Source organism: Ochotona curzoniae, unplaced genomic scaffold (assembly GCF_017591425.1).
Source record: "Ochotona curzoniae isolate NIBS_2020 unplaced genomic scaffold, NIBS_Ocur_1.0 contig_437, whole genome shotgun sequence".
Taxonomy (NCBI): Eukaryota; Metazoa; Chordata; class Mammalia; order Lagomorpha; family Ochotonidae; genus Ochotona; species Ochotona curzoniae.
The window spans coordinates 100,815-127,218 of record NW_024466254.1 but is presented as its reverse complement, the minus strand read 5'-3'; the positions used below and the strand labels follow the sequence as shown (position 1 = coordinate 127,218).

Here is a 26,404-nt window from a genome sequence, read left to right as displayed (position 1 = left end):
CTGTTCCTGCTGCTGGCAGGCACCCTGCCTCCAGCAGGAACTCCTTGTCTTTGCCATGTAGCCTTCACTCCCTCTTCTACCTTGCTCCTTCTCTGGGTGTTGGAATCCATGTCGCAGGGTCCTAATGCCCACTGAGGCAAACACACTGGGCTTCCACTGTGGCTTACTCACCAGGATTGCTTTTTGCCACTTGCTGCTTCTTTGGGAGGCTCCCACAGGAATCTGCCTGCTCCAGTTCCCTTTGTGCTGGCTCTAAATCCACTTTGCTTTTGTCTGCAGGTTGGGTGTCTTCCTGTAGTGCTCGCCTTCCCCTTGGGCTACCGGCTGCAATCATGACGCTTTCAGCCCTGCTCATGTAGGATCGGCAGGTCACTCTTCCCAGCTGCAAGGAATGATATCTTGATACACACACACACACACACACACACACACACACACACACACACACACACACACACACACACACACACACACACATCACCACCACAGCACTCACGTTTTCCCCGTTGTGCCACAAATTCCTAGTTTTAATGGGGAAAACTCTCCAAGTGCTTAGGAAAACAGTCAAGGATGGCCCAAAGCCTTGGGAACCTGCACCTGCGTGGGAGACCTGGAAGAAGTTCCTGGCTCCTGGCTTTGGCTCAGCGCAGCACTGGCCATTGCAGTCACTTGGGGAGTGAATCATTGGAAAGAAGATCTTCCTCTCTGTCTCTCCTCTCTATATATCCACCATTCCAATACAAAAATAAAATAAATCTTTAAAACAAAGGCAACGGAAGGGGCCGGCGACGTGGCCTAGCGGCTAAAGTCCTCACCTTGAACACGCCCTGGGATCCCATATGGGCGCCGGTTCTAATCCCGGCAGCTGCACTTCCCATCCAGCTCCCTGCTTGTGGCCCGGGAAAGCAGTTGAGGATGGCCCAAAGCTTTGGGACCCTGCACCCACGTGGGAGACCTAGAAGAGGTTCCTGGTTCCTGGCTTCGGATCGGCACAGCACTGGCCATTGCACTCACTTGAGGAGTGACTCATCGGACAGAAGATCTTCCTCCCTGTCTCTCCTCCTCTCTGTATATCCACCTTGCCAATAAAAATAAATAAATCTTTTTTTTAAAAAAAAGCAATGGAATCTCACAAAAATGTCTCTGCGGAGCTGCCTGGGTGGGGTGCGTCAATATCCTCCCTCCAGTGGGAAAGTTCCATGCCTACGCGAGTGACACTTTCTTACATAGGCCAATTAGGGGAGGGATGGAGGAAGTGGTGTTTCAAACTCTCTCTCTAGTTTTATGGTACGATTCCATAGGATGTGAGATTTATTCCATAGGATCTGAGATTTCCCCACCCCTGTAACTTCCTTCTATTCTAGCACTGCTGGTATCTACACTGAAAGAAGATCTCTAGGCGGATTTTTGAAAGACGAGGCTCCACAGTCACTAGGACATCATCAGTGTTTCACCCAGTTCCAAGAACCCCGTCCCCGTAAAGTTCAAAACATTTCCATCACCTCACACCCCTCTTACCAACGGTCATTATGATTTCCAAAGGTACACTGGACGTCTTCCCAGGATACCTAAAGTGTGTAAATAAACAGATTTGAGTCAAGCATCCCCCTGAATATGTGGCACTGTAATTTGCCCACAACAACTCACAAACTTAGAGCATCTAGGTCACATATACAAAAGCACTTTAATATCTCCATTGCTTTGTGGAAACTTGGTTATGTTTGGGACAGATGTTCAGCCTATGTTGCTTTAAATGCCTGTGTCCCGTGTGGCAGTGCCTGGGTTTGAGTCCCAATTCCAGCTCCTAACTCCAGCTTCTTGCTAATAAACACACTGATGATGGCTCCAGGGACTGGGTCCCTAACACCAACATAAGGGCATTTTTTTTTTAAATTCTAAGTCAGAGTGACATGGAGAGACACAGACACTCCATCCACTACTTCAGCCTCCAAATGCCCATGACACCTGGGGCTGGACCACACCAAAGCCAGGAACCCAGCACTCTATCAAGTTCTCCCACAATGGTGGCAGGAACCCAAGCACTTGTGCCATCATACATTGGATCCCAGGATGCTGGGTCAGAAGCAGAGTTGCCAAGGTTTAAACCAGCACTCTACCATGGGGATGTGTGTATCAGTCTAAGAGGTGACTTAATCCAGTACGTCAAAATGCGAGCCCAAAGACATGGACTGAATTCCCAGCTCCCAGCATTGACTTGGAAACAGCCATGGCGGGCAGTCAAGATGTAAACAAGCAATTTGGAGCTCTCTCAATCTGACCCTCTCTTTCAAATAAGCAAAACACAGAAATACACTTGGTTATCCCTTTCCAAGAGTTCTTTTTAAAAAGATTTCATTTCTGTATTCAAAAGGAAAGATGGAGAGGAAGGAAAAGGAGTGGGAAAGAGAGAATGGGAGAGAGAGAGAGAAAGGAGAGAGAAACTTCATCTTCCATCTGCTGGCTTGTTCTCCAAGTGTTTACAGTAGCTGGGACTGGGTGAGGCTGGAGCCTGGAACTACAGGCTGCTCTTCCATGTAGATGGCAGGACTCAGGCCCATGAGCTGTGATCCACTCCTTTCTCAGAAGCATCAGCATAGAGCTGGACCAGAAGTGGGTAATCCAGGACTCTAACATGGGTTGGTGTGTCACAAGCCGTGGCTTGACCTGCTGTGCTTTGCCAGCCCTATTCCATGGTTCTGATGTACATATTTTTAACTATTCTTGCTTTACAGAGGTTTCAAGCATGAAGCCTCGGGACACTAAGCCTGTAGCACCATAAAATGTAGAAAACAAAGTAAGTGGACCATGCACAGAGCTGCCAAATAGGGCTTTCATGAGGAAAAGGTGCCAGAGAGCACAGCTAGTCTTGATCTGCAGGATTCTTGCCGTCCTGGGCTCAGAATTGGTTCCATAAGGCTAATCCAAGTAAAGAAGCAATTTAGACGATGTTTCTCACCCTGCAAACATTGGAGTCATTGAAGCAGAACCATTCTCCATCCACAGAGTTCTGAATATAGGCACAGTAATGACCAAAGTTTGCCATTCCCATGTGTGTGATCACGGCAAAGAGTTCATACTGTCCTCCAACCCGGAAGGGCAGAAGGCATGGGATGGTTAACCTGTCATCTTCCTTGTCATCACACATGTATTCACAGCCTGCTCTCTGCCAGGCATTGCTACTGCAGAGGCAATAAAGCACAGTCCTTGGCCTCAGGAATCTTCCTAGCTAACCGAGAAACAATGGCTAAACCAAAATTATAATGGTGTGTTTTGTACCAGATTCTGTAGAGGTTATCTGAGAAGTGTACATTTTTGCCCACAATAGGAAAAGAACAAGAAGGCAAGGAAGGGCTGAGGGGCTGGAGGGATCTCTCCAGAGAAGCAAAAGTTGGGCTGATCTGAAAAGACAGGTTATAGGAAGGGATATCATTTTTAATGTAGACTCAGAAACTGAAAGACTCAGTGGTGGAAAAGAACACAGCATACTGCAGACACAGAAGGCTGTGAGGGTGCTCAGAAGTCACAAGAAAGCAAAATACAAAGGCCAAGTTAAAAATTCAAACTTTATTCCTTGAGTAATGCAGGTGGGGGGACAGAGTGTTTAAAGAAGAGGAGTTAACATCATCATGATGTCTGTGTAAGAGAAACAAAGAACGCAGCTTGGAAACTGGGTGCTGGGAATGGTGTCAGCATTCCACATGGGTGCTGATTTGAGTACCTGCTGCTCTGTTTCTGATCCAGCCCCCTACTCATGCACTTGGGGGGAAAAGCACATGAGACCTTCCATCCATTGCAGCCATTTGGGGATCTGCGATTGGAAGATTTCTCTCTCTCATTCTCTCTCTCTCATTCTCTCTCTCTGTATAACTCTTTCAAATAAATAAATACCTCTCGGCTTTCTGCTTGTGGACACTACCAAAGGAAGCATCGCCCTCTCTTCTCTTCACACTGCTGTTAGGTCAGAGCTTCCCGAAGAGCCCAAACAGCCGCAGAATCTCTCCAGCAGAGGGCTGAGCTGTCAAATGAGCCACGAGAGTCCGTGGAGCCATTTTAAGCAGTGGGGAATGCTCACAGACTGCGTGGGATGAGCTCTGAACACCAAGCACTCCAGTGGCTGAAGGGGTGTCACCTACGCTATCGTGGAGGTGTGGACACAGACATGAATGCAAGGCCATGCTAGTGGATGGAAGAGTGCTGGAACCAAAGAGGGCTGTCTCAAGAGAAAACTCTCCAAGACCCAGTGCCAATCTACCTGTGAAAAAGACCTTTATTGAGGGCATTTCTTTAATTTTCCTAGACACTGAAGAGCATTACCTCCCATGTTATTTTAAGCAATATGGGAAAATCAAAATGCTCGACATCATGACTGATGAAGGCAGTGGCAAGAAGAGGGGCTTTGTGGTACTTTTGATGACCATGATTCCGTGGATAAGACTACCATTCAGAAATACCACGCTGTGAATGGTCACAATTGTGAAATAAGAAAGGCCCTGTTCAAGCAAGGAGATGGCTTGTTTCATCAACCCCAAGAGGTCAAAGTGGTTCTAGAAACATTGGTGGTGGGCGTGGTGGTAGATTTGGTGGCAATGATCATTTTGGTCCAGGAGGAAATTTGAGTGGTTGTGGTGGCTTTGATGGCAGCCAAGGTGGTGGTGGTTATGGTGGTAGTGGGGACAGTTGTGATGGATTGGTAATCCTGGTGGTTGTGGAGGAGGCAGCCCTGCTTGCTCTGGAGGGAGCAGACCGTGAAAGTGGTGGAGAGGGTTATGGAAAGCAGGGCAATAGCTATAGAGAGAATGGCAGCTGTAACGACAGCCAAGGTGGCTTGGGCGGTGACAGTGGGAGCAATTTCAGAGACCATGGAAGCAACAATGATTTTGGCAATGACAACAATCAATCTTCACAATTTAGATCCACGAAGGGAGTGAAACTTTGGAGGCAGAGGCTCCGCCCCTATGGTGGTGGCAGTCAATATTTTGCCTAACCATAAAAGTCAATGCGGCTGTCGCTTGCAAGCAGCAGTAGCTGTGGCAAGGAGAACAAGGTTTGAATGAGTGCCAGGAAACAAAGCTTAGCAGGAGAGGAGAGCCAGAGAAGTGACAGGGAAGCTCCAGGTTACAGCATACCTGTGAACCCAGCCAAGCACGGTGGAGGCGAGACCCAGCTGCTACAAGGGAGGCATTTTAGTCAACACTCATGAGTATGGGGGGAAAAAAAGCATCAAAGACCTTATTTGTGATTAATTGCATAAAAGGTTACTCTAATTTCTGCTCTGTGGAAAGTGTAAGGCATTCCAAGAAGGGGTTTTGGTGTAGTTTTGATGTAGTTTTTCTTTCTTTCCTTTTTTCATATCCATGCTATTGATTGCTAATCTGATCATGACCCTGAATAAATGTGTCTTTCTAAAAATGTGCTGTGTAAAGTTAGCCTACTCCAAGGCCATCTTGGTAACCTTTCCCAAAAGTGTAAAGGCAGAATTCATCAGGGTGATGCCAGGTCCCATTTGGAATTTCCTCACAAATGACTTGGATGGAGAAGCCACTGTCATCATCCTGACAATTTCTGTTGTGACCCGACACTCACCATTAAGAGCCACCCAAGGACAGTCCCAGGATTCTTTGGATATAAAAGTGACTGCTGATACATCCTTTGCAATGTATCAAAATTAAATAATGGTACCAGATAAATTATAGATTGGATGAAAGTGAGTATCATGCACTATCATGTGTAATCAATACATGATTTAATTATCCTGAAAGATAAGCTTACAGCACATCTTGTTTAAGAATCAAAAACAAAACTTATAAAGAGGCAAGATTTCAATCATGTCTAATTCTAAATTCATACTGAGGAGCAACTTCCGGCCCAGCAGTTACATAGTCCCATCCACATCCGAGCAGCTTGGTCCTCACTGTCACTTCCTGCTAGTGTAGATGCTGAGAACTGAGCTACAACTTGTGAGGACTGGGTTGTGTTCACAAAGCAAATCAGCAGATGAGAGTTCTCTAAATACTTCTCTCACATAATATTATCTAGGAAAATTTTTTAATCCCAAACAGAGGAAAGCGAGAGTAAAAGTTCATGGCAAATAAATAAATATTTTAAAAAATGAAATGAGGGGAAAGATTTGTATAAATTTTGGTTTAAAAATAACTAACTGAAAACTGATTTGAAAACTAGGAGGATGTTGACTGCTTAAACACAGGGCATGGCTCAGTAGCCTAGTGGCTGAGGCCTTGCATGTGCCAGGATCCCATATGGGCGCTGATTCATGTCTCAGCTGCTCCACTTCCCATCCAGCTCCCTGCCTGTGGTCTGGGAAAGCAGTCGAGGACGGCCCAAAGCCTTGGGACTCTGCACCTGCGTGGGAGACCCAGAAGAAGCTCCTGGCTCCAGATCGGCTCAGCTGTGGCCATTAGAGCCACTTGGGGAGTGAACCAGGAGATGGAAGATCTTTCTGTCTGTCCCTCTCTGTAAATCTGCCTTTCCCATAAAAGTAAATATTTAAAAAAAAATGCAAATACACAGGGTAGGAGTTGTGGCATAGGCACCTGTGATGCTAGCCTTCCCCACATGGGCACTGGTTCATGTCCTGATTGCTCTACTGCAAATCCAGGTTCTGCTTATGGTCTAAATGCATCAGATGTGTTGAGGCCCCTGCCACCCACACAGGACTCCTGATGAGTCTCCTGGCTCCTGGCTTCAGCATGATCCAGCCCCGGCAGATTGAGTCATCTAGGGAGTGAAGCAAAGCACAGAAGATCTCTCCTTCACTCTCTGTAACTCTGACTTTCAAATAAATAACTCCTTTTTAAAAAGCAAATATAAAATGGTGCCATGGGGAGGTAAAGATGATGAGTTTAAGACTTATGCTATTCACAAGAACATTCCGTTACGAGGTGCAAATACATGCGGGGAACGCAAGGACAAAAGGAACAGAAGGTGGAGACAGAAATCGTGAGCTTCCGATGATCCCTGAGAGCGTGAGAGTCACGGAGATGACATCCAACACTGAGAAGGAACATAATTTAAACTAAACACTAAGGAAACACTGGACAGAAGAAACGCTATTCGCAGATTTTTATAAAAGCACAAGGACAGAAACCCTGAGTAGACAGAATTTTAAGGAGAGTAATCATTAACATAGAAATCAGATCAAGGAGACAAACCATATATATTCCTTTGATTTAACAATCAGGCGTTACACTGCCTCAAAATCTTAGACAATGCAGATAAAAGATAATGCTTTGCTTAAAAGAACATAAGGACAGAAAAAAATGACAGTAAGTAGGATCGCAGATGAACCAAGAACTCTCCCCTCTCATTTAAAAAAAAAAAAAACAGTTGAGCTGAAAGAAGCCAACGGTGGCTGCCAGGGGCAGGGGTTGGGCAGGGGTGGGATGGGAAGATGTTGGTCGAAGAACAAAGAAACAAAGCTTTGGAGTAAGTTTTCAGAGATCTACTCCATGACACTGTAACTTTGTTAATGCCAATGAATTGCATACCTGAAAATTGTTTAAAAAAATAAGTATTTTACATCTTCTCACCGCAAAAGATATACGTGTTGTTACTCTGTACGCCATAAATATGTATAAGGATTGCATGCTAATTTTTAAATCATTTTTGAAAAGAATTAGTGTGTGAGGTGACAGATCACGTTGATTAACTTAAACTAGTCACCCCACAATATACACACACATTAAAATAGCACATCACACATGATAAATATATGCAAATTTGTGCATTACATTTTAGTTGGGAGGAATAACAAAGATAAAAAGAATATGAGTAAAAGAAAAATCAAGGAAGCTAGGTTTGGCTCATTGTTGCAGGAATCCCACCAGGCTGTGGTTGTTCTCCTGCCAGTGGCCAGCAGGGGACAGGATTTCCTAGCGGACAGGGTGGCAGAAACACACAGAACTGGGTAACTGAGCTGGTATTTTCAACTAGTGTTCACCCACTCATAGCTTAGTCTGGGATCCTGTGGCCTGGGGAAGACCTTCCAAGCTGAGCACTGACGCATCGAGGGATGCTTGGGGAAACAGGAAGTATGGCGTCTAATGAGACACAAGGCCAGAGCGGGGCCAGCTTCTCACCTGGTCCTTGACATCATCGCTGAGGTCTTGTTCACTCAGAAGCACCTGAGTGAAATCCAAGCTCTCTCGGGGAAAGAGACGGAGTGGCAGACCTTCTGTGTCTGTGAATTCCTGGCGGAGAAGCGCATGAGGTGGATGGTCAAAGCTGAGGGCAGATGGGTCAGCTTCAAGGCCTGGGAAGAACAAAGTTAAGCAGCAATGAAGCTCTCTGACATGACTCGGGGTCACTGACTCATGGACTCCTCCATGAGACGCACAACACGTGGCTTCCACTATCCATCTCCCACGGGCACCTGAACCCAGCAGAACTTTGATGTCTTCCCCAGGGAACTGGTCCAACCCTGACGGAGCTGCTCTTTCTCCTTAAACGGCTCAGTCCCTGTCAGGGGTGTGATCTGAGTAGCCCTATCTACAGCTCTGGAAATCAGAAGCCACAGGACCCATGGTGCTCGCCTGACCCTACTCTCTGTCATGCATCATAAGGTGCCCTCTGCTGGTGCAGCGTGCCCGGGAGCCCCCTGAGACCAGGGAGGCACTGTATTTTAGGGAAAGGAATACCTGTTTCCCATAGGTGTTCTTCCCACAGTTCTGAAGCCGGGAGCCTCTTCCAGGTCTCCCACGCGGGTGCAGGGTCCCAAAGCTTTGGGCCGCCCTCCACTGCCTTCCCGGGCCACAGGCTGGAATGGAAGCAGGGCCGCCAGGATTAGAACCGGTGCCCATATGGGATCCCGGGCGTGCAAGGCGAGGACCTTAACCACTGCATCATCACGCTGGACCCTTCCCACAGTTCTGACAGAAGCACTTGCTTTTGCTTGATAGCTCCTTGGGTTGCAAAAAGTACTGCAGGGCGTCTTCCTGTGACATGCAGGAAAGCACAGACAAAGCAGGTTGCTATTTCCTGTTCAGAGTCCAGCCTGCCACCCAGCTGGGGGAGGCACAAGCAAGTTCTCCCAATGCCCCCTGAGCCCGACAGCACCTTTTTTTTTCAATTAGTGTTATTTTATTTTTATAACCTTTACATAGTTGATTAGGGCACAAAGGGACAACAGTTATAGGAAAGTGGGTAAGACCAGCGTTCCCACATTCTTTTTTTTTTTTTTTCTGTATCTGGTCTAAGAGGGGAGGATAAAGGGAGAAGCACCACCCAGCCTCCCACCCATCCCAGGGTCCCCAACAACATGGGGGGCATGCTCCAAGGGCACTGCTCAAGTGCTTTGGTAGTTCAACAGTTCTGAATTGCTCATGCAGCGCCTTTAATGTCTGACCCACTGCGGGACACCTGGCAGGTCGCAGAAAGTGCTCCCTGCTTGGGGGAACTAAACAGGAGTGGCATCTATTAAGGAAGCAGCAAAGGAAAGTAGAAGTAAGGGTTAAAAATACTTTTTGCCAAATCCAGGTAGCCCTTGGCCACATCCTGGCAAATGAAATAGAAAGTGACACTGAACAGCCCAGGGCAGGTGAAAGAAGCAAGGGGACCAGAACACTGAGTCCTGTGGGAACAGTGATCCACCATGACAAATCTCTCACCAGTGTTCCCAGCGGCTTTAAGTTCAGGTCGAAAAGGCTGAGAGGGAGCGTCAGCGAGCTACTGTCTCTGCTACTCTCCGTGGTGCAGTCGAGGCAGACCAAGCACTCCTTTATCCGGATCTTATACAAGTCCTGGAGCCGCTGCACCTGCGTGAGAGACGAGGCGAGACATGAAAAGGCAAGAAGCAGGTGCCAGCCTGGGCCAACTCACAGAAACGGGAGCCACCAGCTAGGGGCTGCACAGTGACAGCCATTCAGAGGGCCTATTCACAAAAGCGACAATGAGTCACAGTGACTATGTGAGGGAATGGCAACAGGCATTTTCTGTGGATTAACTTTCGTTCCTCTCTGTGCAACATACAAACCACAGTTGATGAGTTCAGTCAGTAACCCTGGTGTGCCCCAATTCCAGGGCCTTACCAAGTCCACATCGGTGATCTGAGCCTTAATGAAGTTCCAAATCGTGAGGTAGAGCTGAGCAGCATCATGCTGAACAAACACTGACCAGAGAGAAAAACAATCGCCCGGTTAGTAAGGTCCTTGGAGAGCTTCTCATGCCATTGGGCCCTGGCACCTAGATGCCCATGGGTCCCTTGTCCTTTGGTGGCCCTCCTCTCTCCCAAAAAGCCCAAGTTGGCACTACCTACGGGATGTTCAATGAATGAAAACTCAGCACTATTTATATTTTTGAGAGCTCATCTTGAACTGAAGAGCCAGGAGCCAGCACTGGGAAGCAGAAGGTAGATCAGCTCAGACTATATGAGCACCAGTTCCAGTCGGGGATGCTCTGCTTCTGAGCCTGCTCCCTGCTAGCGTGCTTGGGCACCAGTTCCAGTCAGGGATGCTCTGCTTCTGAGCCTGCTCCCTGCTAGCGTGCTTGGGCACCAGTTCCAGTCGGGGATGCTCTGCTTCTGAGCCTGCTCCCTGCTAGCGTGCTTGGGCACCAGTTCCAGTCGGGGATGCTCTGCTTCTGAGCCTGCTCCCTGCTAGCGTGCTTGGGCACCAGTTCCAGTCAGGGATGCTCTGCTTCTGAGCCTGCTCCCTGCTACTGTGCTTGGGGAAGCGGCAGAAAATGGCCCAAATGATTAGAATCAGGCACCCATGTGGAAGACCTGGAAGGAGCTCCTGGCTGCTGGCTCCTGGCTTCCAAGCAGCCCAGGTACCAGTACTGTGGTCATTTTGGGTGTAAACCATAAGATTGAATACCTCTCTCTCTCTCTCTCTTTCTCTATCTCTCCCCTCTCACCCACCGTATAGCTTTGCCTTTCAAATAAATAAATAATCTTTTTTGAAAAGAGAAACAAGTGAGCCCGGCACTGTAGCCTAGCAGCTAAAGTCTTCGCCTTGCACACACCAGGATCCCATATGGGTGCTGGTTCTAATCCCACCAGCCTCGCTTCCCATCCAGCTCCCTGCTTGTGAAAGCCGTGGAGGACGGCCCAAAGCCTTGGGACCCTACACCTGCATGGGAGATCCAGAAGAGATTCAGATCACCTCAGCTCCGGCCGTTGAGGCCGCTCGGGGAGTGAATCAACAGACGGAAGATGTTCCTCTCTATTTCTCCTCCTCTTTGTATATCCACCTTTCCAATAATAAACAGATACATTAAATAAATAAATAAATAGAAGCAAGTACCACTTGGGACACGAGCATCACATGACAGGGTGATGGCTCAGGGAACTGAGTCCCGGCCATCCACATGACAGGTTATATTCCAAACTCCAGACTGCAGCCTTGCCCATCGACAGCGGATGTTCTCATCTGGGCAGTGATGCCTATTTCTCTATCTAGACAGATCTTCCCAACTGTTAAGGAGGGCTAAAGGAAAGTGGAAATACAACTGGAATGGGGCCTCCATAATGCCCAAGAGCAGTGTGAACACTGGCAAAACACAGAAAAGGTCACATATGACAAGCCGAGAGCTAACATCATATACGGCATGTGGAAAGTTGAACTCTTGGGCCCGGTGCAACAGTGTTATGGTTAAGGTCCTCACCTTGAATGCGCCGGGATTCCCATGGACACTGGTTCTAATTCCAGCTGCTCCATTTCCCATCCAGCTCCCTGCTTGTAATCTGGGAAAGCAGTCAAGGATGGCCCAAAGCCTTGGGACCCTGCACCGGCATGGAGGCCTGGAAATTCCTGGCTCCTAGCTTCAGATCAGCTCAGCTCCAACAATTGCAGCTACTTGGCAAGCAAACTAGCACATGGATAATCTTTCTGTCTTTCCTTCTCTCTGTATGTCTGCCTTTCCAATAAAAAATAAATAAATCTTAAAAAGAAAAAGGAAAATATAAGTGAAAATCACAATCAGTGATTGGTTTCAATTTTTCAATTCAGAGTGTCATCATCGAAAGACACAAAAAAAATACTAAATGCTGGAAAGGACATAAAGAAAGACAGGGAGACCTCACACACACTGTTAGTAAAGATGTAAAATAGTACAGATCGCCTCAGGAAACCTAGACACAGAATGACTATAGGATCTGCAGGTTCCTCTACTGGGTATAGAGTCAAAGGAAAAGGAAGAAGCACATCTAAGGGGTGCCCCACCATGCTTGTGGCAGTGCTATTCATACCAGCTAAGACACAGATGCACTCTATGTGTCCAGTAGTGGACAAATCAATAAAACAATGAGTTATGGGGGGCCAGGGGGAGGCCTGATGGTGTGGCACAGCGAGTATGCCCACTGCCTGTGACACCAGAATCCCATTGTGGATACCAGTTCACATTCCGGCAGCTCTACTTCAATCCTGCTCTCTGCTAATGACATGGGAAAACAAGCGGTAAAAGATCTAAGTACCTCAGTGTTTAGCCCCACCAGCCCCATGGGAGACCTAGAAGAAGCGCTTGGCTCAGCTCAGCCCAGCCCTGACAACTGTGGAAGAGCGCTCTCTCTCTACCTCTGCCTCTCTCTCCCCACCCTTTCCTCTCTCTGTCCCTCCTCCCCACCCATCTCAAGCTTCTGTCCCCTTCAGATCAGTAGCCAGGTGCCAGGAAGGAATGCCTTACTTGGTACATTGTACTTCTGGAGGCAGGAGACGAACTCCACGGGTCTCGCTGCCTTCTGCCGGCTGTCCTGCATCTTCTCTAGCAATAAAAGTAATTGAAAAGGGACATTTCTCTTCTGTTCTTCCACTTCTCTTGGAACTTTTATCCTGCCTAATAAAAGCAGCCAGGAACCTTCTTACCCACACAGTTCTCAATGGGGGTGTACATTGGAATCACTTGGGAAACATTTTTTTTTAATATCCAGATCACTACCACAGGAACTAAACACTTGCAGTGGGACTCATTTAACAAAAATTTTTAAGTTTCCCAGAAACTTTGCATGGGAAACCAATATTGAGAATCACCATGTCACTGAACTTGGTCGTACAGAGTCCCTCTCCAAAGAGGCATCAACAGCACAATGGCTCAGTGGCTAAATCCTCGCCCTGCATGTGCCAGCATCCCATATGGGCACCAGTTTGCATCCTGGCTGCTCCATTTCCCATCCAGCTCCCTGCTTGTGGCCTGGGAAAGCAATGGAGGATCGCCCAAAGCCTTGGGATCTTGCATTCAATTGGGAGACCCGAAAAAAACTCCTGGCTCCTGGCTTCACATTGGCTCAACTCTGACTGTTGCAGCCACTTGGGGAGTGAACCAGCAGACAGATGATCTTCCTCTCTCTCTGTAGACCTGCCTTTCCAATACAAATATATAGATATAGATATAGATATAGATACACACACACATATGTATGTATTTTAAAGAAGAGAGAGAGAGCAGCATCAACATGTCTGATGACTCAGCTCAAAAGCACAATAGAGAGAAGGACAGATACACTGAGTTCTAAGTCCATATCCAAGGCAGGCAGTGACAGGTCCAACCTGATACACTCCAAATAAAAACCAAACACTGGGCCTGGCGCGGTGGCGCAGTGGTTAAGGTCCTTGCCTTGCACGCCCGGGATTCCATATGGGCGCCGTTTCTATCCCAGCAGCCCCGCTTCCCTTCCAGCTCCCTGCATGTGGCCCGGGAAAGCAGTCGAGGACGGCCCAAAGCTTTGGGACCCTGCACCCGCGTGGGAGACCTGGAAGAGGCTCCTGGCTTTGGATCGGCATAGTGTCGGCCATTGCACTCACTTGGGGAGTGAATCATCGGATGGAAGATCTTCCTCTCTGTCTCTCCTCTCTGTATATCCGCCTTTCCAATAAAAAAATAAAATAAATCTTAAAAAAAAAACAAAACCCAAACACTGAGTCATGCCCAGTGCGGGCAACACGACAGCTGTCAGTGTCCTTCAGCACAGACTCAGTGGACTATAGACGTCTCTCAAAGGCCTGTGTCAATGGTGAGAAAAAGAAGAAAACTCAGGGCAAGAGAGAGTGTTTATGTGTGAGGATGCCCACTGACATTTTCTCTAAGACTGACCTAGTTCCCTTTTAACCAAATCAGTAACTGTCAATTCTGGATACGTTGCTAAAATCACCAAAAGAGCCTTTTTAGAAGTATCATAGCTGTGGGCCTTTAACCTGGGAACTGCAGTGCTTACATCTCATAACACAATGCCTGGCAACGAAATTCTCAGCTCCAGCTCCGGACTCTTGTTTCCTGTTAATGCAGACCCTGAAGGAATGTGATGATGACCCAAGTGATTAGGGTTCCTGTCACCCACAGGAGAGACCTGAATTAGGTTTCTGGCTCCTGGTTATGGCCCAAACTGTGGGACTGGAGCATGTAGGGAGTGAACCAGTGGATGGGAGCTCATTCTCTCTCTCTCTCTCTCTCTCTCTCTCTCTTTCTCTCTCTCTTGCTGCTCTCTGATTCCTTCCCCTTCCTTCTTGTCCCCTCCCCTTACCTCTTTCACAAATAAATTTAAGAAATATAAAAGTTCAAATACCTGGGCCCCACCCCAGGTCAACTGAAACCATAGATCTGAGGTTAGGACTAGGCACTTACATATTTTTAGACTTTCTTATGTGATTCTATAGGCAGAAAAGGATCTTTTTGCTAGTATCTTTTAAAGAAGACTTCTAAAAGTCCAATGCATTGTGAATAAGCGAATGCTCCATAATTAAAATACTATACATGTTTATCAGACTGAATAACAGACTTACCTCTTCATTATCTTGGTGAATTCCACATTCATTATGAATACCTGAATCAGGGAGTTAAGGCAGCAGGTCTGTCCAATGTTGTGTAAGCCAACTAGGCCTTTAAAGGGATGAGAAAAAAAAATACTGAAGGCAGGGTACAGCTTAAGAATTTTTTTTTTTTTTTTTTTTATTGTTGCTTACATTGTATTATGTAGTACAGTTTTATAGGCGCTGGGGATTCCCCCCACCCCTCCCATAACCCTCCCCCCATGGTGGATTCCTCCACCTTGTTGCATAACCATAGTTCAAGTTCAGTTGAGATTCATTGCTTGCAAACACATGCCTAGCATAAAGTTCAGCGTCTTATTGTCCAGATAAGTTCAGTGGCCTCTTGGGGAGACCTTCTATGGTCTGAAGATAGGTCTAACAGAGTAGAGATCCGGTCAGTTAAAAGCCCCAACAAGGCCTCAGTATCAATATACAACATTATGGAATTAATTGACATAGTAATGGGTAGACAATATGTTAAAAATAATGCAAGTTCCATTCTTCGAAACATCTGGGTTGAGACAGTATCAATGACAGGTTCAAAAAATAACCAACAACCAAACAAAAAATTACAGGTTAAATCAAGGCAAACATGTGGTATCTAATCTTTTGGGATTCACTCATTTCCCTTAGCATTATAGTTTCCAGTTGTGCCCATTTAGCCACAAAGAACTGCATTTTGTTTTTTTTAATAGCTGAGTAGTATTCCATGGAGTAGATGAACCAAAGCTTTCTTATCCAATCTTCTGCTGATGGGCATTTCGGTTGCTTCCATGTTTTTGCAATTACTGATTGTGCTGCAATGAACATAGGGATGCATGTTGGTTTGTCGTAAAACAGGTGTTTTGGATATATTCCTAGGAGTGCTATTGCTGGGTCATATGGTATGCAGATTTTGAGTTGTTTGAGTGTTCTCCAGACTGATTTCCATAAAGGCTGTACCAATTTGCAGCTCCACCAGCAGTGGAGTAGGGTTCCCTTTTCCCCGCATCCTCGCCAGCAAGCGTCGTTGGTGTTCTTGTTTATGTGGGCCAATCTTACTGGTGTTAGGTGGTACCTCATCGATGTTTTAATTTGGATTTCCCTTATTGCTAGGGAGCTGGAACATTTTTTCATATGTTTGTTTGCCATTTGGACTTGTTCCTTTGTGAAATGTTTGCCCATTTCCCGTGCCCATTTCTTGAGTGGTTTGTTTGTTTTGGTTTTTTGGTTGTTTTGAAGTTCTTTGTATATCCTGGAAATTAGCCCCCTATCGCCTATATCGTGTGCAAAGATCTTCTCCCAATCTGTGGGTTGCTTTTTTACTTTGTTGATTGTTTCCCTTGCTGTACAGAAGCTTCTTAGTTTGATGAGGTCCCATTTGTTTATTCTGTTCTCAACTGCTATTGCTTTTGGTGTCCTTCTTAGAAAGTCGGAACCTACTCCTAGGTCTTGCAGGGTATTTCCTACATTTTCCTGCAAGAGTTTGAAGGTTTCTGGATGTAGGTTTAGGTCTTTTATCCATGTAGATTGGATCTTAGTGTATGGTGATAGATGTGGGTCTATCTTTTTGTTTCTACAGGCTATCAGCCAGTTGTCCCAACAACATTTACTAAAGAGGCCTTCCCACTTGCTTGAGTTGTCATTGGTCTTTTTGTCAAAGATTAATTGGCTGTATTTGTGTGGGTTCCCTTTTGGTGCTTCTATTCTATTCCATTGATCTTCCTTTCTGTCTTTGTGCCAGTACCAGGCTGTTTTGATAACCACTGCTCTATAGTATGTCCAGAGGTCCGGGATTGTGATTCCCCCTGCTAACTTCTTATTTTTCAGGATGGTTCTAGCTATTCGTGGTTTTTTGTGTTTCCAGATGAACTCTTGAATCATTGTATCCAGTTCCGTGAAGAATGTTTTGGGCAATTTGATTGGAATTGCGTTGAAAATGTATATTGCTTGTGGTAGTATAGACATTTTAATGATATTGATTTTGCCTATCCAGGAGCACGGGATGTTATTCCATCTTTTGAGGTTTTGTTCAATTTCCTTTTTAAATAGTTTGTAGTTTTCTTCGAATAGGTCTCCTACGCTTTTGGTTAAATTTATTCCCAAATACTTCATACTTCTCTCTGCTATTTTGAATGGTATCCTGTTGGTTAGATCTTCTTCCATCTTGGTGTTATTTGCGTACACTATGGCTGTTGATTTTCGTTCGTTAATTTTGTACCCCGCCACTCTGCCAAACTCTCGTATAAGTTCTAGCAGTTTCTGTATTGAGTCTCCTGGTTTTTCTATGTACAGGATTATGTCATCTGCATATAGTGAAAGCTTGACTTCTTCGTTTCCTATACGTATGCCTTTGATTTCTTTTTCTTGTCTTATGGCCTCTGCAAGTACCTCTAGGACTATGTTGAATAGCAGTGGTGATAGCGGGCACCCTTGTCTTGTTCCAGATCGCAGTGGGAAGGGTTCTAGCTTTTCTCCATTCAGTATGATACTGGCATTGGGTTTTTCATAAATTGCTTTGATTATGTTGTGGATTTTCCCATCTATGCCTACTTTGGCTAGAGTTTTTAGCATGAAGAGGTGTTGGATTTTGTCGAAAGCTTTTTCTGCATCTATTGAAACTATTATGTGGTTCTTGTTTTGCAGTTTTTGGATGTGGTTTATAACATTTATGGATTTCCGAATGTTGAACCATCCCTGCATTCCAGGGATGAATCCTACTTGATCCGGATGAATGATCTGTCTGATGATTTTTTGAATTCTATTGGCTAGGATTTTGTTGAGAATTTTAGCATCAATGTTCATCAGAGAAATAGGTCTGTAGTTTTCCTTCTCTGATGGTTCTCTGTCCGGTTTTGGGATTAAGGTGATGTTAGCTTCATAGAATGAGTTTGGGAGGGTTGCTTCCTCCTCTATTGTTTTGAAGAGCTTGTAGAGGATTGGGGTTAGTTCTGTTCGGAATGTTTTGTAGAATTCTGTAGTGAAGCCGTCTGGGCCTGGGCTTTTTTTCGTTGGGAGATCTTTGATGACTGTTTCAATCTCTGCCTCGGTTATGGGTTTATTTAATTCTGCAGTTGCCTCCGGACTGAGTTTTGGTAAGTGGTGGGAGTCCAAGAACTTTTCTATTTCTTGGTGGTCCTCAAATTTGTGGGAGTACAGTTCTTTGTAGTAATTTCTAATTATTTTCTTAATGATTGCAGTGTCTGTTGTTATGTTGCCTTTTTCATCTTTAATGCTATTGATTCTCACTTTCTCTTGTTTTTTTTTGGTCAATCGGGCCAGTGGAGTGTCTATTTTGTTTATTTTCTCAAAAAACCAACTTTTTGATTTGTTGATTTTATGTATAGTTTTTTTGATTTCTATTTGGTTTATCTCCTCCCTTGTTTTGATGATTTCTTGTTTCCTATTGTGTGTGGGACTCTTCTGCTGCTGTTTTTCCAGATCCTGGAGGTGTGAGGTTAGTTCCTGTATTTGGCGTCTTTCTTGGGCCTTGACATGGGCTCCGATTGCGATGAATCTACCTCGTAGCACTGCTTTGGCGGTGTCCCACAAGTTTTGGAATGTTGTATCAGAGTTTTCATTGGTTTCCATAAATTTTTTGATCTCATCTTTAATTTCTTCTCTGACCCATTGTTCGTTTAATAGCATATTGTTCAATTTCCAAGAGTGCCTATACTTCCTGGGGAGTTTTGAGTTGTTGATTTCCAGTTTCATCCCATGGTGGTCTGAGAGGGTACATGGTATGATACTAATGTTTTGGAAGTTGTTTAGATTCGCTTTATGTCCTATCATGTGGTCGATTCTGGAGAAGGTGCCATGCACCGCTGAGAAGAAGGTATAGTCTGTGGCCTTAGGATAAAAAGTTCTATATATGTCTACTAAGTCCAGTTGTTCTATTGTTTGTGTGAGCTCTGTTGTTTCTTTGTTGAGTTTTTGTTTCGTAGACCGGTCCATTGTTGTTAGAGGTGTGTTGAGATCGCCTACAAGAATTGTGCGGGTGTCTATGTCTTCCCTTAAGTCTGTAAGTAATTGCTTTACGTAAGTAGGTGCATTAAGATTCGGTGCATAAACATTAATGATGGTGATTGCTTCTTGATGGATCATTCCTTTCACCAGTATAAAATGGCCTTCCCTGTCTCTTTTGATGTTGGTTAGAATGAAATCTATCTCGTCTGAAATTAGGATAGCTACCCCAGCTTTTTTTTCTCGTCTATTGGCGTGAAATATCTTTTTCCATCCCTTCACTTTCAGTTTCTTTGCATCCTTTCTGGTTAGATGCGTTTCTTGTAGGCAACAGATGGTTGGGTCTTGTTTGATGATCCATTCTATTAATCTCTGTCTTTTGATTGGTGAATTTAGACCATTTGTGTTGAGAGTTAAAATTGAGAGGTTGCAATTTTGCCCTGCCATGTGATTGTGTTGTGTGTGTGTTGTTGCCTATGTAATTGTCTTGTTGGTGCGGCCTTTAGTTTGGAGACCTTCTTATTTGCCAACTTTGTTTGTGATTTGCCTCCTTTTTGTCCGGGACTAGCGCATTTCTAAGGAGACTTTGCAGAGCTGGTTTTGTGTAGACATATTCTTCTAGTTTTTCTTTGCTATTGAAGTATCTGATTTCGTTCTCATATACAAATGAGATCTTTGCTGGGTAGATTATTTTTGGTTGACAGTTGTTTTGTTTCAGGACTTGGAAGATCTTTGTCCATTCTCTCCTTGCTTGTAGTGTCTCTTCGGAGAAGTCAGCAGTGATTCTGATGGGTTTTCCCCTGTATGTGATCTTTTCTCTACTTCGTACTTGTCTCAGGATTCCTTCTTTGTCTTCATTGGAGTAGAACTTGAGCACCGTGTGTCTGGGTGAAGATCTCTTTGGATCATGTCTGTTGGGAGTTCTCTGTCCATCCTGTATGCGGGGTGGATTCGTGTTCCAAGTGTTTTGGAAGTTTTCCTGTATAATTTCATCGAGCACTGCTTGCATCCCAGATTCTCTTTCTACTCCCTCGGGGAGGCCGATGATCCGAATATTCAATTTTCTAAGGTAATCCTTCATCTCTTGCATCATTTTATTAGTTTTGCTGAGGTTTGTCTCCAGCTGTTTAATTCGCTGGGCACTTTCATTTTGTGTGTCTTCTGTTTCAGAGATCCTTTCCTCTGCCGCATTTATTCTGTTGATGAGGCTTTCAATCTTATTATCTTGGGCATCCAGTTTGGTTTTGATTTGTTGTATTTCGGTGATTATGCGGTTCTGGAAGTCTTCCAGCTTTGTGTCCACGTCTCTGAGAGATTTTAGCATTATTTTCATCAATTCCTTTGTTGGTAACACTTCCATGTCTTCATCTCGTATCGTCGATATTGATAATGGCTTTTGGCCCTTGTTTGGTGGGGTGCTGGCTCTTTCATCTGGAGCACAACTCTTTCTGGTGGTTTTTCCCATTGCGTTGGTGTATTCTGGTGAGGCAAATGGACCCGTGTGTTGAGGGGCTGTCAGGTGCTTTCCTGTAGAGATTGGAGCCTGTAGGCGTGGTGTTGCCGGGCGTGGTAATTTTCAAGGCACCGTTGGTGCGTTCTCAGGGCCCGGGGCTGTAGAGCACCACCTTGGGGGCCCAGTGGATTCCAGGCACACTCTGGGCACCTCTTCTACAGGTGTGACACCCCAGGGCGTGGCGGGATGGAGGCACTCTCTGGGTGTGCTCCCTTCACGGGAATCCGCAGTGCGTAGAAGGTTTTATGTGCTTTCTCCCTGCGTTCTCCGTGTCAGGGGCTGCAGGGTTTTTCAGAGCCCACCTGGTGCGTCTCCCACACACGGGACTGTGGGTGAGGCACTTTGCAGGCGTGGCTCTTGTGCAGTGAATCCACCACTCGTGGTGTGTGGGTGTTCAGAGCCCCTGCTCCCGTGTGGCTCCCCCACTCAGGCCCTTAGCGGAGGAGTGGCCCGGGCGCCCTGTTATAATGACTTCACGGCGGCAGGTTCGCACCGTGTCAGTTTGTTGTAGGAGTTCCCCTGACACCTGACACCTGCGCTACGGAGGTGCTGCTGCTGCAGGCGGGGCGCCCAGCCCGCTCGGTGCGGCGATCAGAGTCCTGGTGGTTTCAAGCACTCACCAGGCAGGATGTGGGGGACTCCAGACCCTCGCCAGCTACCTCTGCGCACCGAGCCGCACTGGTCCCCTCAGCGCAGGGACATCCGATGCGCCTTCCCGGGGCCCCCTCAGCCACCAACACAACACCACTGTGCGTAGTTCCACACAGACCCAACAGTTTCGACCGTCTGCTCCGCGTTCTGAGGCTGGAGCCTCAGGGGGGCAAGAAATGCGGAGGCTGCCACGTCAACCCCCAGCTCACCAAAAGTCCGGCCGCTGCAGTCTGCCTCCACCGCTGCCGAAGGCCTCCCGCCGGTGACGATCCCCCTGATCTCCCCGCCTCCGAGCTGGCCGCGTCTCCCGTCAGGCCGTTTTCAAAAGTGACTCAGCAGGTCTGGAGTGGGATGTCGGTTTCTCTGCCTTTGCCCTGCTCCGTTCTCGTTGTTCTTCCGAGTTGTGTGGATCTTTTTGGCTCCACACTGTCCCAGGGAGCTTCACGGACCTCTCCCTGCGGTTCCCTGCTGTTCCTCTTTGCTGCTTCTGTAGCTTTCTATCCCTTTCTCACTAGACTCTCCCTCACAGCCCTCCTCCTACGTCGGCCATCTTCGCTCCTCCCAGCTTAAGAATTTAACAAAAAATACTTTTTCTGGAATTGACATGACACTCTGTGAAGTAATCTCAGAGGTGCAAAGAACTCACTAGGCGGCTGGCCAATAAACTGGAGAGCACGTCTCAAGGATGAACCTTGGCAAAGCATCAGGAAATGTTTTCATGATCTGTTGCAAGCGACCAATGTCTCCACAAGAAAGCATATTATTCACTGGCCAAGTGAGCCATGTCAGAAGTTGTTAGGGAGGCAAAGAATCAGAAATACCAGAGCAGGCATTTGGCACAGCAGCTAAGACGCCACTAGGAACACCCATACTGGAGCTCCGCTATCAAGTCCCAATTCTACTCCCAACTGCAGCTTCCTGCGCATGCGCACCCTTGGTGGTATCACTGGTCATTCTAGTAGCTGACTCACTTCCACACACTGGCAGACCTGAATTGGATTCCTAGCTACTGGCTTAAACTGGTCCAACTGCAATCAACTGGAAAACGAACAAGAGGACAGAAAATTCTTTCTCTCCCTCTGTCTCTCTTCTCTAAAGCTTTCAAATCAATTTTTAAAATGCTTAAAGAAATAAACATTTTAAAAGGAGTTGTGAGCTTCCTCCATTCAAGCTGTCCTCTACGGAGATTAACCAAAAGGCCATGGGGGCAGAGGCAGGAGCGACTCCCCAGCGAGTTTATATTAGATTCCAGGGAAGGAAGAAGCCCCGATGAGTCCCCACCGCAGCTTTGGGGAACATCCACCCCATCTAAAGAAACACCGAAAGCAAAAGGACATAGGAAGATATTTCTCTGACACTCTAGCAATGCACTTCTGCTTTCCCAACCCAAGCTTAGGCTCAGCTGACCCCTCAGGTGATCACTTTAGAAGGAAAGGAGAATGACAAAACTCAAAATTCCTTAGGGAAGAGCTTGACCCTTCCATCACCTGATCCCTCCCCCAAAATGTGCATGGGCAGGAAGCTGAAATCCGGAGCAGAGCCAGGACTCCCACCCAGGCACTCCAGTGTGGGACATGGGCATCTCACCTACTAGACCAACCACGTGCCCCAGATTTCGTTCCCATTTAGCTTTTCTAACAACTGTGTGTGCCCAGCATTGTCACCTTCCCCATTCTACAGATGCATAAAGGGAGGCACAATCAGTAAATTCTTCAGCTGTAGAGTACCATGAGTGAACAAAGCATTTCTATAAAATCAAAATAGAAAACAAAAATGGCAAGAATGTAATCACCATGATGGTAGTCCCAGGCGCCAAGAAGTACTCTTAGCCCATCTTTCTTCCTCTTCTCCACACACTCTGTTGTCCTACTTCTCCACACACTCTGCTTGGAACTGTAGAGACTCACTCAGGACAAACTGGCAAATTGTCCTCAGGAGCACAAACACTGTGCCCATCAGGGATCACTCCAGCACTGCCGGGCTGAGGCTGTCCATCTGGTGTTCAGGGCTGATGGCTCCACACTCGGGAGCGCTCCCATGAGCTGAGCACAAGGGAATCTGTGGGAACACACAGCAGGTGAGCAAAGATGAGAGGAGAGAGAAAAAATGAGAGCTACATCTTAAAGCAGACAGCGTAAACGAGGCACTGACCTGGCAAGAGATTCGGAAAGAGTTGAATCACCAGGGAATGGTCCAGGAAAGCTTATTGCAGCCCTGTACTCACAAAAGGCCAGGACACTGGTCAACACAGGCAAAGCTCCAGAAACAAATGTGCATCTGGATTCTAAGTCAGCAGTGTAGCAAGGTACCTGCTGCTTGGGCAGTGAGGGCTCTCCTACCCCTCCCTGTAGATCCTGGATGGTCCCTGCATATCACATTCCCCCCCACTGCTCCTGTTCTGCCCCTAAGTCCTGGATGACCCCAAGCCTTGCCCTGACAAACTGCTTCTTAGGGAGTCAGATTCTCTGGGGACCACATTTCTCTCTACCTCTGTTTTTGTCATGAGTAAATGAGGCCTTCTTTAGAGAAACTCCTTCTTGAAGCTGATTATTCTGCATTGGCAGATACTTGGGGCCGCCAATGACATCCAGATGGGGAAATGCATTCTAAAGCTCGAGGACCTGGTGACAACAGCACGCCCAGACATCACCTACTCTTGGCTGCGCACATTTCACTGTTCCTCAGAGACAACTGCCTGCTCATAAATTCTCTTTCTTCCAAGAGTGTCTACACCGATAGGAGGCATAGCATTCACCAAGGAACCCGGCCTGAAAGCTGAGTGTTTCCTGGCTCCCTTCTCTCATCCCAGGGCAGTTGCCTCTGGCCACCAATTCCACCGTTGAATGGCAGCTCAAACGCAAACTCCCTGATGCCCACACCTTTGAAGTCCCTTGACACTCCTAACAGACATTCAAGTCCCAATAAGAAGTCTCCTCATTTGGAAAATATTCCCCTGAGTCCTCAGGAAAGCCTGTACATACTGTAGAACACTGCTCACATCACTGACTCACTCTGATCCAAGCAGTTGTTTCTCCATTTGCAGGTGTGTGGTTTGCATGCAGCTGCCCCTCTCTGCACAGAAGCCCACTCCCCAGGCTGAGAGGGGGTATTGCTGATTGACAGCACCGCAGTCTCTGTATGCAAACCAAAGAAGTATAGCCATGACAACATCGCAGCTACAAAGGAGGCCATGCTACCTGCAGCACTCAAGTTCTTCTGTTCCTTTACTTCTTCCTGACCACTCAGACCTACACATCCTGCTAATTCTCCCCCAGACATGTTGTGGAATCCCAGGAGATATCTCCTCTCTGTCTGGAACAAACGTCATGTGTTAACGCTCCCACTCACCACTCTAAAATGTCCTCTGGGTAGCTAAAGGGCGCAGTCACACACAGCACTCAGTGTGCGAAGGTGTCGCCATCTCTCTAAGTGGGAACTCAGTTTGACACTAGGAGATGCATCTGAGACAGAAATGGGATCCACAAAATCAAGTCTCTTTCAATCTGACGTGTAGCTGTCTCCAACTCCAAAGCAATCAAGAGAAAAGATCACCCAGACTAACTACAAAAGACCCCTTCTATCCCATCAGGGACTGCCCCCACCTGTAACGCATCAACCAAGATATGATATTATTTCAGAGGCAACAGCGAGCAACACAACAATGCTGAGCTTGTTATGTGCAAAAGACACACCTGAATGTACAAACAGCTCTGGGCCAGGTGCAAACTCAAGTACTGAGGAGAAAGCACAGAGAGGCATGGTCACACCTCTTCCAGCCAATAAAACCCCCGGGCTGCTCCCACAGAGAGCCACTCGGTGGAACCTCTTCTTTCCATGCTGTCTGCTTTGTGTTCAGGCACAGGACCCCCAATAAACCATGTCTGAGTTGAACATTGGCCTCTTGTCAATTTCTATGTGTGAGCCAAAGAGGCCTGGGCCAGTGTCACATCATGTCTTCCCACCTCCCTGTCCCGATTCCACTGGTATGCCTCTTTGAAAGGATTTCAGCTTCTTCCTGAAGCTTCTTCCTTAACAGTTTCTTCAATCCTGTTCGCAATTCTAACTGGAAAACATAATCCATGCTCTGCTCTCTTTGCCTCCCTTCACTTGGCCCAGAGGCATGTATGTAACATTTCTTGTTGGGTTTCCTTTTCCCCATGCAAACTGCCCAGTGGCCCTACAGCTTACCTGGCTATTAGACACTAAATCACTTTTGATTTAGCTAGGATTCTAATGAGCCTAGGAGAGATTCTTAGAAAACACACTGCCAGCCAAAGTGATCAAAGATTTAAGTTCTTGCTACACGTCGAGAAATGCCTTGCACAGTTTATGTTTTGGCTGTAGGGCATGGGGAGACCATCAGCGTCCGTCCAAAGCACCCTAAGCCCACTGATACTAACAAGAGACAATTGCACAGAAATGGTGAATCTGGAATTCAGCTTGTTAAAAAGGGTCTTGTTTAAGATACGGGGTGTGTCCTGAAACACAGCAGCTATTTCCTGAGCAGGCTGTGGGAAATGAGTACAGAGGATGTAAGATTCAGGTACATAGATTCAATCCCAAAATAAAATAAAACATACATGCTTCAGAATTACAAATTTTTAAAAAGAGTAACTGGTCACCAATAGTCATAGAAACTTAGACCAAGATGATAATGAAGTACAATTTTACATTACTCAATTTGGAACAAGCAAGAATTCCGGTCAAAAGCTGCATCTGATATAATTTGATCATTATACATGATATACAGATATTAAAATATCATGCTGTGCCATATATGTGTACACTTTATGACAACAAAGAATCTGCTTAAATTTGAAAAAAAAATCTGATTAAACCAACTTTTAGAAGAGATACAGATCAGCAGAACATGCTAGTAGGGAAGGCAGATAAAAACAATAGAATCTCGGATATAAGACAACCATCATGTAAAACACAGGATCAATAACCCTTTCAATACTCTTTTTGCTACAACTCGTTGTTTTTGAGTGGTTTTCATTTTCATTTCTTCAAAACAGTTTGTTTTCTCTTACTAAATGCTTCACTGACTCAGAGGTCATACAGTAGTATCATTTTCTCCAAGAAGGCTTTTTGTTTTCTTTTTCATTTCTTAATTGACACATTGGTCATTCAGTAGCATGTTATTTAACTTCATGGTACTGTAAAATTTTTAACTTTATTCTTGTTGTTGATTTTGCTTTATGGCTGTTCATTTAAGGGGATATATAGCAATGATGTAATAGAGACTATCATATCCAGATGTGAAGATTCAATGCAGTATGCATCTCTGCTTCCAAACCAAAGATCGACTCTCAATGAAACTATTAAATATATCTTGACAATAGGATGCTGGACTATCTGTCATTGTCCATATCTGCTATGTCAGGATACACTTAGATAGCAGAATGATGGACTTATGACAGTTTATGAAGAAGCATACTATCATAAAAATATGGGAGAAATCAGTGGGGAGAAGGCAATCCAGGGAGGGGAAGGGAAATTCCAGGGCCTTTAAAATTGCATCATAAGATAAAAAATTGAATTA

General features: G+C 46.0%; 1 protein-coding gene and 1 pseudogene across 1 annotated transcript; one reads left to right on the top strand and one right to left on the bottom strand.

The window, feature by feature from the left end:
• Positions 1-1,492: 1,492 nt before the first annotated feature.
• On the bottom strand, positions 1,493-24,940 carry LOC121160164 (ubl carboxyl-terminal hydrolase 18-like). The gene is given in 12 exon segments (XM_040985819.1): positions 1,493-1,568; positions 2,957-3,156; positions 8,132-8,162; positions 8,165-8,269; positions 8,655-8,698; positions 8,891-8,951; positions 9,624-9,770; positions 10,044-10,123; positions 12,637-12,782; positions 14,727-14,823; positions 22,652-22,752; positions 24,822-24,940. Coding segments are annotated over 12 exon segments (1,185 nt in total). The 3' UTR covers positions 1,493-1,514.
• On the top strand, positions 3,630-4,984 carry LOC121160169 (annotated as a pseudogene).
• Positions 24,941-26,404: the final 1,464 nt, after the last annotated feature.